At 33.1% G+C, this 16,076-nt stretch overlaps 1 protein-coding gene across 2 annotated transcripts in view; it reads right to left on the bottom strand.

Moving 5' to 3' along the window:
- PHTF2 (putative homeodomain transcription factor 2) overlaps positions 1-16,076 on the bottom strand; it is an 80,340-nt gene that overhangs the window by 11,322 nt on the left and 52,942 nt on the right. For both annotated transcript variants that reach the window (XM_023519359.1, XM_023519365.1), the window contains 5 exons: positions 13,602-13,820; positions 4,491-4,619; positions 2,760-3,032; positions 2,400-2,531; positions 369-455 (listed from right to left, as the gene is read on the bottom strand). In XM_023519359.1, the coding sequence (XP_023375127.1) occupies positions 369-455; positions 2,400-2,531; positions 2,760-3,032; positions 4,491-4,619; positions 13,602-13,820 (840 nt within the window). The remainder of the gene's footprint in view (positions 1-368; positions 456-2,399; positions 2,532-2,759; positions 3,033-4,490; positions 4,620-13,601; positions 13,821-16,076) is intronic.

The raw sequence follows: 16,076 nt of genomic DNA, 5'->3' as shown, positions 1-16,076 counted from the left end.
AGAGATAAGACATTTTTTAAAATCATCAAATATGAATTAATCAGTCATATTTGTGGAACAATTTCATAATTCGTGTTTGTTTCAAAAAATAATCAGAAGACATCTAAGCAAAATATGTATTTATTCAACAGACATTTGAACATATTTATCTATGTGTTCATGACACATAGATAGTATACATTATTAATGCTACCAAAATAAATAAACTGCAAAAAAGCCAATTTCAAAACTTGTCCAACTAGGCTTACTTATATTGTTACTTTGATTATTTATTATTAGAAAGTCTTCTAATAGAAAGTCTTCTATTAGAAAGTCTTCTAACCTCTCTCTATGGTTGTTTAATTTCTACATAGAACAAGTTAACTCACCTGGGCACAACAGATAAATACAACTGAGATAGTCAACAAGAAGGCAGATGAAACTATTACATCAACTGATCGCTGAGGACCTCGACGCTGGGGGTAGGGAAGGAAGAAAACACTTTTAAATATATTTACTAATTAGCACCTAATTTCTAGGCTTTCAATTAAGGTGTTGATCCATCACTATGAATTGATCATAATTTACAATGCTGAAAATATACCTAATTCATCAGATGAATTTTAATTATACAGTGTTATTACTTCTTATGGATTTGCAAGAGTGAAAATGGTATCTATATAACACTGAATTCTTAGCATAACTTTTAAATATTTCATTTTGACAAACATTAATCATTTATTCAACAAATGTTTCTTAAGTGCCTGCTCAGAACTAGGTGCAAGAAATACAGTGGAGAACAAAACAGACACCTCTACCGTCACAGGAACTAGTAGAAAGACTAGACAACACTCTCATAATCACAGATTTTTGTGATAAACTGTGATGGATGCTATGAAAGAAAGTATAGAGTGCTTTGAGAAAACTGGCAAGGAGACTCACTGACTTGAAGGTTAGGAGTGTGGGCCTGGGAAGATCTCTCTAGGAAAGGAATATTTACACCAAACTACGGGGAAGGGACATGAAGGCACATGAGAGTGTTCTAGGCAGAAGGAATAGTATGTGCAAAAGTATAACGCAGGAAGAAACACTGTGTATTTAAAGGTATAAAACTGTCTAATTTAGCTGGAATGCAGTGGGTTAGGGAGATGTTTCAAAACCAGACAAGAGAGACAGGTGGATAAGGCAGGACCTAGATCATGAAGGGCATTATAAACTCCATTAGGACTTTGTGCTTTGTCCTAAGAGCAATGCAGAACCTCCAAAAAGTTTTAAGAATTACATGGTCAAGCTTGCATTTGTAAAAGATCTCTGATGGTAGAATGAAGAAAGTATTGAAAGGCAGAAGTATGAATGCTAGAAGGCAACTGCAATACGCCAAAGCAAAAGATGACTGATGGTTTCAATGAAGGTGGTAGAAATGGAAACAAGAAAATAGATTCAAGATACATTTTGAAAGCAGTAAGAATATGAATTGGGGATAAATAAGATGCTGAAGATTAATCAAGGATAATTTCTACATCTGGGTCTATTCATTTAACTTGCAGGGGTGAATGACATCTAGTGAATGGCATGTGGTTAACATTAAACAAGGGTTTCCTGAAAAGACAATGTACAAAAGAATGCAATACCACTTAGGCTGATAACGAGGGGAAATTTTAGATGGATTCTCGCTAAGCCAAGCATAAAAAATTATATTCATCCCTCCATACAAGAGAAAAGTCAGTAAGAAAAAAGATAATCCATGCAAACTTGCAGCATCTCCCAATGGTGGCTTAACTGAATTTAACAAATCAAATTAATAAACAGAACATGAATTTTTAAAATAAGGGAAAATAGTGCAAACTGTTTTTTACTTCTTTCACTGTATTTCAGAATAAAAGGCATTAAAGATCTAAGTATGTCAGAGGACAACTTATTTTTGGGTCCACTTTACTAAGACACTGATAGTGTTTTGAATAAGTATCATTCAAAGTTGCATAATTACTCCATACATAATGGAATTCACTGCTCCTTAATGTAAAAACAACAAATAATCCTGAGGAAAAAAGTGTTTTCCTAAAACTAATTTAGATGTTTCCTTTTTCCATCCAGAGTTTTTATATGTTCCATAATTAAGAAAATTATTTAAAAGATTAGAAGAAAATAATGACATTAAAAGAATGACACAGAATTGCAAGCTAATTCTTTAAAATAGTAATAGGTCATTTCAAAGAGGAAATTCACTGGGTACAGATTTTTATAAATTCTTTTATAAGTAGTGGGCTCCCTCTGCTGGCCTGTGATTACCAGTCCAGGTAGAAACAAAAATACTTAATCCAGCTTTTGAATGTTTAGTGACTAAACATTTAGAGACACATTGATGAAGAAATTGGGACTATCAGAAGGAATGGCATATTAAAAATACTTTCATCACCTACCTTAAGATAAGAACGGAGAGATAGCCACATTTTTATATTCTGTACTTTCTTCAATCGGAAATGAGGAACCTCAGATTTTCGAGCCCTCCTTGCAGATGTTAAATGTCCAAATAATTTTGCAAAAAGTAATCGCTAGAAAAGATTAAGATGAGCATTAATTTTCAACTAGATTACCAAAGAAAAACAAAAATCAATAAAATATGGATTACAAAGAATTCATTTGGTTAAGTACCATAAGAGCGAAGCAGAAAAATAATTAGGTAAAAATGACTTCATGAAATACTAAAATACTCTAGGAATATTTTTAGTATTATAAAAACGATAAAATGTTTTTTATCCGGAAGTCTGTATTATACCCACCTGTTTATAAGTTCTTTCTGCTACACAGAGCAAAAAGAAGAAAATCCACACAAGAGACACACGAACCACAAAACTTATTATAACCATCGAAAGAACTATAACATCTTCATTGGAACCGAATGCAATCATACAAAGTTCTAAAGCAGAATGTGCTGTGAGTTGTTCCAAGTCCGTAGCTTGAGAGAGTCGGAAAACAAATGGAGTTAAACCCAGGATTAGAGAGATTGCATTTCCAAAAATCTGGTATCCTATTCCTGGAATATGGTTGTTAACCTTGAGGAATCCAGGGAAAAAAGATGAAAAAAGAAAAACAAATTTATACATAAATTTTATCTACTGTAAAATTAATTGTATTAAGCATTATTTTATTTATAGTAATACAAAATTGTTTTATTAAATTATATTAGTTTTAATACATGAATAACGAAATTTGAACTCCATTCAAGTTAGAGCACCTGCTACACATAAAATGTCATTAATTCTTCAGTTTTCAAAAATAATTATTCAATAAAAGGATGACAAAAGGATCAACTATCTCAGTCTTATACCGATCTAAGGAAAAAAATTATGTATTTCATTATTGCAAAAGTTAGAAACATTCACAAATACTGTAATAATGAAGATAACAAGATTTCATATCTATTTAAATTCAATTCATTAAAGAAAAACCCTAGAATTATACTTATTTGTTAAGTTTATAGCTTGTGTTTTTCTTTAAAGAGTCTAATATACAAATAAATGTCTTCCTCAACTCTAAAACCATTTTAGAAGATTGATAACAGAAAGGGGTAGAAAAATAGGGGGGGAGATGAAAGAATTATAAAAATAGAATTAGAAATTAAATATTGGGAAAATATAAGCGTTTCCAAAATGCTATGCTAGTAAAACTAAAAGGAATCTGGAATAGTATGCAGCTAACTTTTTATACTAAGCATTAGATAAATGAGACCATTCTAAGTCAAACAATCTGCTAATTCACAGTTAAGAACACGAACTAGCTTCAAGTCTCTGGAGACTCCCTAGTTAGCTGCTTTTGATTGCTCACATTGAGATATGTAATAGGAAACATTATTAATTCAGACCCAGTTATTTTAATTCCTGTCTTACATGAAGTGTAGACAAGAGTTTTAGCATTAATAATGTACCAAAGAAATTTAGAACGGCAAGTTAGATCATGCCTAGTTATCCAAAAAAAAAAAAAAGAATCAGTAAATTTTAAAAAGTAGTAATTATCTGATAAAATAATTTAACAGGAAATTAAATCCATAGTATTTGCACGATGCTATACGTCTTCAATCTACTAAAGATTTTTAGCACTATTTACATCACTTCTGTACAGTGAAGTAGGCAAGCAAGTGTGAATATAAATTTACTATGTTTTTTTTTTCATTTTTTTAAGTACTAATGAATAAATGAACCAGTAAGGATGATACAGAAAAATAAATCTTCATCAACATTTGTATACATCTAGCAGTTCCTCCGTTTTAAGTACTGAAAGCAAAAGAAAGAACATCAAAGAGGAGATTTTTAGATTGTTGGCCAGAAGAATGAGAACACTAAAAGACGAAAGAAAGTGGTTTGGTGACAAATTGCTGTTTAAATCAGATGAAACCAAATACAAATAATATTTTCAGGGTGAAAAAGTGAGACGAGTAGGTTATTAACATGGCCATAATTATTTTATATTTATATCTTAACATTTAACTAAAAAAATAAAATCTGAAAACTCACTCTATTCATTATAATTCCACTGATTTCAAGTACAGACATGTCTGCTTTCTTACAGTCATTGCCTTCCCATACTATAGCACTTATTTTTTCTAATCCTGGGTGGGAACTATGGAGCCAGGGCAAATGACTCTATTAAAAAAAAAAAAAAAAAAGAAATTAATGAATATATTTATCACATTTCATAAATAAAATGTGCGTACATGAAATTATATATATATACACATAACTTTACACTAAAAATAAAAACTGGTGAATAATTTATCATATTTTATAAAGGAAATGCATCTGTGCATAGCTGTATCTATATACAGAATTTTAATGATACTAAAATTCTATCTTAAAATTAGTTAGCATATATACTGAAAAGAGAACATAAGAAACTACATATTGTAAAAATGTGTAAGTTAAGAACTTTCTATAACAGATATTAGGTAACATATTCACCTTTGGGACATATTTTAGTATATTTAATATGTTAATACATTAAAAAGTATATGTGTCTGAAAAAATACTTAGTTATTAATCAGTCTACGTAGCTACCAGTATACTAATGTTGAAACAGGTATCAGATTGTTTATACTGTTCACTGTCCAACTTATAATCATACAATAAAAAAAGACTAACAGCTGAGATTTGAACCTCTTTGAAAACTACATAGTGATATAATCTCATCCTGAAAAAGACTCTTCCTTACATACTTACCTTTAATATCTGATTTAGTTCCTTTTCTGATATTTTAATCTAGCATTTCTCCAAAGGATCAATTTAACTTTTTTTCCAGATAGAGCAAATATTACAAACCAGAAGAAGCACATAGAACTAGAAGTATTCTCTAAGTATTTCAAGGAATAAACAAAGGTGACATAGAAACCATAAACTTTTAAGTAGGCTCGGCACCCATAGCTCAGTGGTTAAGGTGCCAGCTACATATACCAAGGCAGGTGGGTTCAAACCTTGCTTGGGCCTACTAAAGAACAATGACATCTGCAACAACAACAACAACAACAACAAAAATAGCCAGGTGTGTGGCAGGCGCCTATAGTCCCAGATACTTGGGAGACTGAGGCAAGAGAATCACTTAAGCCCAAGAGATTGAGATTACCGTGAGCAGTGATGTCATAGTACTCTACTGAGGGTGACATAAGTGAGACTCTGTCTCAAAAATAAATAAATAAAAATAAAATCTTTGTAGTATGAAGGATCAGATGTTTAAGTTTGTTTGAGTTTTCTGGTTTGCTTTAAATTTACACTTGAAAGCGTTAACACTTCAAAATAGAATGGATAGATTAAAGATATCAACAAAATTAATAAACCACTAACTTTCATATAATCAGAAGTAACGACAGGTTAAAGGATACTTTAGAGCCAAAATAGAACAGATAAGTTAAAGATATCAATGAAATTAATAAACCACTAACTTTTATACAATCAGAAGAACAGTAATAGAAGATTAGAACCTGACTGGGGTCAATTCAAAAGAAGAACAGTAATAGAAGATTAGAACCTGACTGGGGTCAATTTGTTTATTTATATTACAGCATTTCTAAATTATGTGTGTGTGTTTCTCTCTGTTGCCTGGGCTGGGGGCAGTGATATCATCACAGCTCACAGCAACCTCCAAATCCTGGGCTCAAGCAATCCTCCTGCCTTATCCTCCCAAGTAGCTGAGACTATAGGTGTGAGTCACTGTGCCTGGCTAATTTTTCTATTTTTTGTAGAGATAGGGTCTTGCTCTTGCTGAAACTGGTCTTGAACTTTTGGCCTCAAGCAACTCTCCTGCCTCAGCCTCCCAATCCAAGTGCTAGGATTATAAGCTTGAGGCACTGTGCCTGGACTCTAATTTATAATTTTAGAAGACTGATATATTTCCCACATTTCATATAAAAGATAGTTTTAGCATTCATAGCAATCTTGGGAAAACAATCAATAGATCTCCAAGATTCAAATACTCAAATTTTATGACCTGTTACACTAAAATAACTTCTAACAATAAACAGAAGAATTTACTCTAGCTATATTTATTCTTCGGAGGACAAAAATGTGACTAAAACATGGGCAAAGAAATAACACTTTCCTCAAGGAGAAGTAAAGTTGCATTGATTCATTTCATCTTTAGTTTAATAACAATTTAATAATATATAAGAAAACAGAGTTGAAAAATCTTTATCTTTTCTAAACATACAGGATTTAAGTACACATTAATTTTTATGACAAACATTTTACTATTTGGGGGCCTTAAGAGCTCTGAGATACCAGCTATACATCTATTAACTACCAACTTAATTCCTCAAATGATGTTCCCTAATTTATTCCCAATGTATTTTAATTTGGGATAGAAAAAACTTGTACCAAAATACATATCAGATTTTCTCTGGAAATTTAGTGAGATATAACAGAACCAAAAAGCCAGAAACAAGAAGTGTGAGAAGATGAATGCAAAGAATGTTAAGCCTGAGAGGCAACAGATTTCAATTACTGATTTATAGACTTCTTCTTTTTTTTTTTAACTTGGTCTGTAGCAGTGAATTAAAGATCTTCCAATTACATGAAGAAAGGAATATCAAAACCAACAAGGTCCATCTAGAGACAAAAATAGGAAGTCAAGAAGTTCTTCACTCCTTCCAAAAGTACTCATTTTGTCCCAGCTACCTTGCCAGTTACTCAAACTGTATTTTTGGTATTAAAAGCAAAAAGGCAAGAAAAAAAAAAGCAATTAGAAACTGATGACTTTAAAGATTTATTTAAAAGGATCATGTATCTCTGTGTGTCAAATGTATAGTCTTGTGGAGGTACCACCTGCAGTGTGCGGAGAGCAGCACCACATGAAACAGTATTCTCAAAGGTTTAGGGAAACAACAAATGAATACATTTTATAATGTTATCAGATAATTGTAACTACATTTCAAACTAAAATTTAGAATTCTGTCAATGGTGGTTCTTTATTCTCATCCAAAATCTCAACTGCTCTGCTCCTTGTTTATTCAAAACTGCCTGAAGAACTTAACACTTAGACTGGTGGCATGTTTTATTTCAAATAAATTCACCATGACAACCACTTTACTGGTATTTCCAACTGTGGGAATATAGCCATTTAAAGCTTTACCTACTAAAAAATGAATTTCACTTGCATATGGCTTTATATCTTATTACATATTCAGCCATAAAGGAGAAAAACTTTATTTTGTGGAAATGTTTTGATTACTGAAAATAAAATAAAACAAAACTACAAATTTGAGAATATTCTGATGAGAACACACTAATTCAAATGCTTGGTCAGTGCTTATTCATGAAGAGGAATCTTTGTCTAGACAGTGGGTAGAAAAGAGTTGTCCAAACCTAACACAGACTATGCTCAAACAAGAAAAAAACTTGGCAGCTTTTCACTAAAGGGAACAAATTCCCATTATTCAGCTATTAGTAAAACTAAAAACATAACCTTAAATTTAAAAAAATCTGAGGAAAAAATATGTATAAAATCATGTCTTTAATCCAAAAGCAAAACCAATATAAGCCTAGGATACCATAATTAGATACGCAGAGTAGTACATACATAATGTTTACCTTACCAAAGAAGGAGCAGAGTGGTGTGATAAAATTAGAGGCAATTTATTCTACACAGACATTATAAAACAATTTTTAAAATCATTTAAGAAAGGCCTAATTGGCATGTTTGAAAAAAACTTAACCAGTATCTCTTAATACCTACGGTGTACCAGGCTTTGTTTCTATGCTGTTCATTGCTATGTCTAGGGAAACAGCCCACAGGCATTTCCCTTAACTTCTATTGCAGTTATTAGTCTCAGTGACTTAAGATATATATGCAGATGACTCATTTAACACCTTATACTCTCATGGATTGTTCACTGTTTATTCATGTCTTCAGCTACTCCATGGCGTACCTTGGCGTACCTCACTCCCATACATAATCGAATCTTCCACCACAATCTCCCATCTTACAACATCTCTCCAAACTTCAATGCTCAAATATTTGCTCCCTTGAACACTCCTACCCTTCAATTTATTGCCCCTTCTTTCTCAAACTAATATATCTAGACTTCCACGAGATTCATCATTTCAATATCCTCTCTCTTGTCCCTTGAATAGTAACTATAATATTGAGAACCTACTCGATAACTTTGGGCATATCACTCAACTCTGAGCCTCAATTTTCTCATCTATAAAAAGAAAATAAATGATATTGCATAGGTTGTAAAGATCACAGGAGATAATTCACTTAGAACACTTTGCACAGAGCCTGGCATAGAGCAAATGTTTATTAAATGTTAGCTATTGTCATAATTATTACAACTATATTCCAGGAAATATCTCTTTACTATGTAGAATAGCCACCTATAAATTCAGATGGACCCTCAATAATGTGGCAATGTGATTCTTTTAATGCGTTCATTGGCTTGAACGCATGCACACACATACTCTTAGCCCTCCATCTCTACTCCCTACTAATGAGAATTTCAGTCTTCACCATCATACCTCCAGTATCACTTCCTTTCTTATGGCCCACAGACCCTGTGGACTCATACTTCACAGAATAGAGATCATCAGGCACTCACTTGCTTATTGTCTTCCTGTTCCGTGTACTCCTCCTCCTACTATCTCAGCAGAGGATGTGTTCCTCTTCCTGCTGCATGCTAAGCTCCTTAATTATGCTTCCTCTCCAAAACTCGAAGAAACCTGAGTCCGTTAACCAACAACTTTTCCTTCTGTAACTCTTCAGTTCTTGCCTCTAATTTCCTCCTTTGTATATTTCAAATATTGGTGAGTGGGGACCAAAATATTCCTTCAACTCTATTTCCCTACCTAGTACTTCATTTCCTCTAAACTTTCACTGTCATGCTTTTTAAACCTCATTCCCCATTCTCACCCCTCTACTCACGGCAGCAAAGCTTCTTTTTCCCTGATGTTTTTCATGTGGCTGAAGCTAAAACCAATGGATGTATATTTTTAATTGAAACTTATTAATCAGAAAAAGAATGATAGTAACAGTTGCCTTTATCATATTTGAACTTTCCTCCTTACTTGCTGCAGGTATTTGTAAGTAAACATTACAGTTGAAACCCACTTTGTATCCTCCCCTACTCCATTACCTTTCATATATGTGCAGGAGCCTAGATCTGGTGTTTATTACTCCCTTGCATATATTCTGCTGAATATACTTTCAGCCATAAACAATATATAATAGTTTTGTACATTCCAAAACTTGATACAAATGCCATAATGTATTGTATTATTCTGAAATTTGTTATTTTCCACTTAAAATTATATTTATAAACTTATAATTCATGTTGATATATGCAACTGACCTCATTCAATTCCACTGCTATATACTGTTTTATCCCATGCCATAATTTATTAATTCCACTATTGTTGGCTATTACCTTTTAAATTTTCACAGTCATGCACAATGTCATGAACTTTTTTTATGTCTCCTTGTGACCATCTTCTAAGTTTTCTTGAGATCGGATAATCGGGTCCTAGAGTATGCAGAACTTCAATTTTACTATATAATGACAAATTCATCTCCAAAGTAGTTGTACACATTTATAGTAATGTCAGCATTTAATAAGAGTTCTTTCTGCATATTCTTGCCAACAATGAAACTTACGAAGCTTTAAATTTTGACAACCATATCAATATGAAATGGTGTTTCCTTATTTTCATTTATATTTTCCTGACAACTGCAGCAAGGATGACCGTCATTACGTATATTTTTATTAGCCATTCAGGTAAGTTGTTGCACTATCCTTTTGTTCATTTTTCTATTGAGTTATTTGTCTTTTACTTATTCATCTGTGGCTCACTTTGTTTACTTATTATTTACTTATTTTTTTATTTATTGACAGAGTCTCACTTTGTCAATTAGTAGAGTGACATGGCATCATAGCTCACAGAAACCTCAAACTCTTAAGCTCAAGCAATCCTCTTGCCCCAGCCTCCCAAGTAGCTGGGACTATAGGCGCCTGCCACAACGCCCAGCTATCAGCTATTTGTAGAGACAGGGTCTCACTCTTGGTCAGGCTGATCTTGAATTTGTAAACTCAATCTACCCACCTCAGCCTCCCAGAGTGCTAGGATTACAGGCGTGAGCCACCACGCCCAGTCCTGTAGGAGTTCTTTATTCCAAGCAGTAACATTTTCATAGTTGTGTTGGAATTATGCATGTGTTAAAAATATCTTTTCCCAGCCTGTGGAAAAATATGTCTTTTAACAGTATTTATGGTTTAACTTGTAGCCCAAAGTTTAAAATTTTCAGACAGTCAAATTTATTTCAAATTTATTAACCTCCCCATTTTTGTTTATACTTTTCACATCTTACTTTTAAAAATTCTTCTTTAACCTGAAGTGACAAAAATTTTTTCTTCTATATTTTCTTCTAAATATTTTAAAGTTTTAGTTTTTCACATTTGTGAACTACCCTGGAATAAATTTTCAAATGTGAATAATCATGTGACACAAAACCAGAGAGTCCATCCTTTTCCCACTGATTTGTAATGCCACTGATATCATATATGGCATTAGGGATCCATTATAAGCATGTTGTCTATTTGGGGGGTGTCTACCTTGTTCCATTCATCTATTTGGTTTTCTCTTTCTTTATTTCAGATTAATGAGAGGATACAACTAGGTTACAATGTTTGCATCCATTGGTCTATTTGTTATACACCTATAACACACTATCTTAAAGTTATTAAATTCAAAGTAAGTTTTTATATATAATAAGGAAAGTCCCCTGGTGTTCTTCAAAATTGTTTTTGCTATTCTTGGTATTTTGCTTTTTAACATGGACTTTAAATCCGTTTAAATCCAATCATAAACAGACAGACATGCTGAGAGGATTTTAATAGAAACAGCAGTGATTATGGGCACTATGTCCTGTATCTCCTAATTTTTCATCATTAAATGATAGGTTTTTGAGAAGTGCTTTTGTGTTCCACTCTGCCCAAGTATTAATAATATATTGAAGCCTAAGCCTCTAATATGATAGTATTTGGAAGTGGCGTCTTTGGGAGATGAACACATCAGAGCCCTCTCTTTCCACAATGTGAGGGCACAAGGAAAAGATTGCTGTTGTTAAACGAGGGCCTTCACCAAGAATGCATCCTGCATCCTGATCTTTGACTTCTAGACTCTAGAACTATGAGCAATAAAAGTCTGCTATTTAAGCCATTCAGCCTATGGTATCCTGTTATAGCAGGAAGTTGTTTGACAGCTACTCTTTATCATCAAATTATAGTAATTCTCTTTTTTTCCTCTAGTTTACTTGATTTTTATTTTTTTAATTTCAGATTTATATAAGGGTCCTAACAATTAGGTTACATTGTTTGCATTTGTTATGTAAAGTCCAAGTGGTAGCTGAGCCCTTTACCCTGAGGAGGTGTGTCATATACCCTTACATTCTGCCTGTGAGGTGGTAGCACATCAAACCCCCTCTCTCCTCCATTTTGATGTAGTTGTGTGTTTCTCTCCTGTAGGAGTGTAACATCTACTGGTTTCATATTGAGTACTTTGGATACTTGCTTTTCCATTTTTGTGATAATTTACTTGGGAGGATCCAAGGATAGTTTACTTGGGATGGATCTCCAAATCCATCCAGGTAAGTAGAAAAGATATAAAGTTCCCATCTTTTTATGGCTAAATATAGTATTCAATGGTATACATATACCACAGTTCATTTATCCACTCATGGATTGATGGGCACTTGGGTTAATTCTACATCTGGGCAACTGTGAACTGAGCTGTATAAACATTCTAGTGCAAATGTCTTTATGGTAAAATCATTTTTTTCTTCTGGGTAGATACCTAGTAATGGGATTGCAGGCAATTGTAGCAATAACAAAAATAAATAAATGGGACTCAATAAAGCTAAAAAGCTTTTGTACAACTAAGAATACAACAATTAAAACAAACAGACAACCTTTAGAATGGAAAAATATATTTGTATGTTACGAATCTGACAAAGGGTTAATATCCAGAATTTACGGAGAACTCAAACTAATCAACAACAACAAAAAAGAGCAAAGAGACACAAATAGAACCTTCTCTGAAGAAGGCAAATGAACTTTCCTACAAACACATGAAAAAATGCTGATCTTCCCTCATCATCAGAAAAATGCAAATCAAAATCTCATTTACTTGATTTTAATGACAGGATTTGATGAGGAGTTGAATAAGAGAGAGGTGAGGAAGAGTGAGGATTTTAAATGACCACCAAGTTTCTAGACTGGTGAGTAGATAAATGGAGACACCACTTTCCAAGATTCTGAGTGCAATTTGAAAAACAGATTTAAGGAGAGATTGATTAAATTTTAAATAGTGATGTGACATTCAAATAAAAACATTCTATAAAAGTGTGCTGGCTAATCTGAGTAGTACCCTACTCAGATGTGAGATGTGCTCAATGCTATTAGCATTTGAAATGTGGTTAGTCCAAAAGATGATGTGTTATAAGGGTTTGTGCTACATTTTGAAGACAGTATATTTTTCTTATTAGTTGTATGTTGAAATGATATTTCAAATACAATGGGTTAAATAAAACATTAAAATTATTTCCCCCTTTTTGAAGTTTTTAATAAAGCCACCAGAAAATTTAAAATTATATATGTGTGACTCCAACTGTATTTTCTTTTTAAAAAAACTTATGTAAATGTCTTACATAAGCTTCAAATCTGCCGAGAGAACCAGTACTATATTTCTATTGGGTGACATTACTATAGGTGCTTGGAGATAAAAATTTAACATTCATGAAGTGTGTATTTGTGAATATAATATCATATATTTACATCATGGTGGAATTTAGACCAAAGTGTACATAAATCTGACCATGAAGTGTGTTAAATAAGAAAAGGACTAATGTATCTAAAATATAATTTGACTTACAAAACTCCATTTACCAGCAGCCTCTCAGGAATAAACATGGCCACAATATAAATACTGAAATCCTGTATTTTGATGAAGCCAGATCACAGCTCACATAAAATGAAAAAATATATATTATTTATTCAATTATAGCTTTTCTTCTTCTCTGTAAAATGTGAACATATATTCAAAGGAGCTTGACTGATAGCTCCACATAACCCCAAAGTGTAAACCAACCTGATGGAAAGGGTCGTCTCTATATTCTTTTTTCACACATGGATTAATCTGAGGATTTTCCACATCTGTCTCACTGGTACAAGATGAACGGCATTCTGCACAATGTAACAAGTCTTCCCATAATACATCTTCTGTTTCAGATTCTGGCCTTGTACTCTCAGAATCCTGTCTGGAACTTGAACAGCGAGAGCTGCAACTAGTACCCGATTTAGGGGCATCCTGAAATCAAGATGTTCTTTGACATTAATACAATTCATGTACCCTTTCCAACTCAAAGGATTCTATCAGAACCATATATTGCTACTTTTTGCTAAGACAACAAATACACTGTCAAAGGACAGTGAAAGAGATAGCAAAACATTAAAAAATATATTTTAAGCAGTAACAAAAGGCCTCAATTCAAAATGTATTTGATTTCATATTTCAGCTCAGATGTTGCTTTGCATGCAGTCGTTGTGCCTATTTTCTCTTACAAACAGATTCAAATTAATTTAAACTTCTACTAGATAAAGAATGGTAACAGTCATTGGTATAGCCAAGTATGTTCAAATCTTTGGATTTGTTTTTAGCTGTTTTCTGTATCAACTGCATCTTTAAAATGTTGTGTATTCTCCCTTTGTATTTCCCACACTATCACCAGAGGTCAGACTTTATCTTTCATATCTCTTAGCTATAAACACCTACTAATTTGCTCCTAATTTCCAGATTAACTTTCCTAAAGTGCCGCTGTTCTTATACTCCTTTAACCAAAGTCTTTCCCTGGTTTCCCTCTACTGTCCTGGATAAAGTTCAAATTCCATCACTGCACATGCTCGTCTGCATATGTGCTACTTTCTGACCTTGTCTTCCACTTCATACCACAACCTCATCCTCCAGTTGACACTGGGCTACTCCCTGCCCCCTCAACACAGTTGTACTTTGTAACTCTAGCCTTTCATTATGCCCTCACCTCCATCATTCATCTTGCTGTCCTTTAAAGAGATGTTGAAAATTCAATGAACATGGTAGCTTTTAATCCAAACCTAGCACAAAGCAGGGACTCAACAAATGGCAATTTAAAGCCACCTACCTAGAATGATCACTCTGTCCCTGAAGTGAGTTATTAACATTTACATTCACTTAACAATACATTTTGCATTGCTGTTCATGTTATTTCACCTTTGCAAATACCTCATAAACTGTAATTCTCACATATACAGTAAACCTACAGAAGACAGAATTTTTTCTTTTGTTATCCTTACCACAGGTAATAAAATATATTGAATGACTGAGGTACAGTATTGATAATTAATCTATTGATATTAGACTGGGGCACCATGAATCTATGTTTAGTGTATTGATAAGAGTGTGAGAGAAGGGCTATTTGTTTAGGGACAAAGTAAAAATGGTTGAAAAGACATGAACAGGCAAACGAATGAAGAAATGAAAAGGGAAAAATATAGAAAAAAAAAGGGCAAAAACCACCCTGCTTTGTTTTAGAAAGAGCACTCCAGAAAAATTTCAGATTCACTAATGTCAACCAAAATACCTGGAGTAAAAGCGATTTTCGTTATAATAGTTTTCACTAGATACCAAGGCACACAAAGCATTAATATTTAGTAACTATAATGTTTTTGATAAAGCTAGCTTACTATCAGTAACTTATGACGTAGACTTGCTAATTAGACTCAGAAGTAAATAAAAAGATTAAAGTCCCGATTACTCTTTAAAACTAATGACTGATTTCAGGGCTAAGGAAGTATCTATAATTCTTCATAAGTGTTTTTTGATAAATACTGATTAAAAAGTGGGCCATTTTACAAGTGCAAAATCTAAAATTTATTGCCTGTTATTGCTTACATTTCAAACAGAATTTTACCTGCAATATTTATGTGATAAATAGCTACTCTGAATTTCACTATAAACTGCTAAAGCCTAAAAATAGGAAATTTTAGAATTGAAGAAAATAGTTCAAATTAACCACACTTATTTTATTCTGTTCATTTGAAATCTTTAGACAGACAGCCAAACTGAACATATCAAATTCAGAGGACATCCAGTATATATCTTTAGGAAATATGTTTAAATGCTTTGTGCTAAGCTATTTATGAATAATCTTATTTAACCCTAACAATCTGAGGAGGCTGTCTTATCCGCCCCCCCAATATGGATGCAAAAAAGACTCTGACAAGTTAAATATTTTCCCCAAGGTCATTTAAATGGTCATTCTCCAAGCCCATGGTTCCTTCATTATATGTCTACCACCTTACCTTTATTAGATGAAAATCTAATCTATAATTGGGAGTAAAAAGTAGAAAATACTTGTAGAGTTGAACAAAGGCAAGACAGAGTAGGAAACAGGACTAATGTTCCTTAAGAGAAGCTATCAGTTCCTTAGGACACCTCCTGCATCCCAGACAACCAAGTAATCCCACCACCATCAGGGGACTGGAAGAAGACAACCAGACACAGTAGGTAGTTTAAAAAAAAAAAAAA

The sequence above is a fragment of the Otolemur garnettii genome, unplaced genomic scaffold (genome assembly GCF_000181295.1).
Source record: "Otolemur garnettii isolate 467f Iridium unplaced genomic scaffold, OtoGar3 scaffold00005, whole genome shotgun sequence".
NCBI lineage: Eukaryota > Metazoa > Chordata > Mammalia > Primates > Galagidae > Otolemur > Otolemur garnettii.
This window is presented reverse-complemented; position numbering and strand designations above follow the sequence as displayed.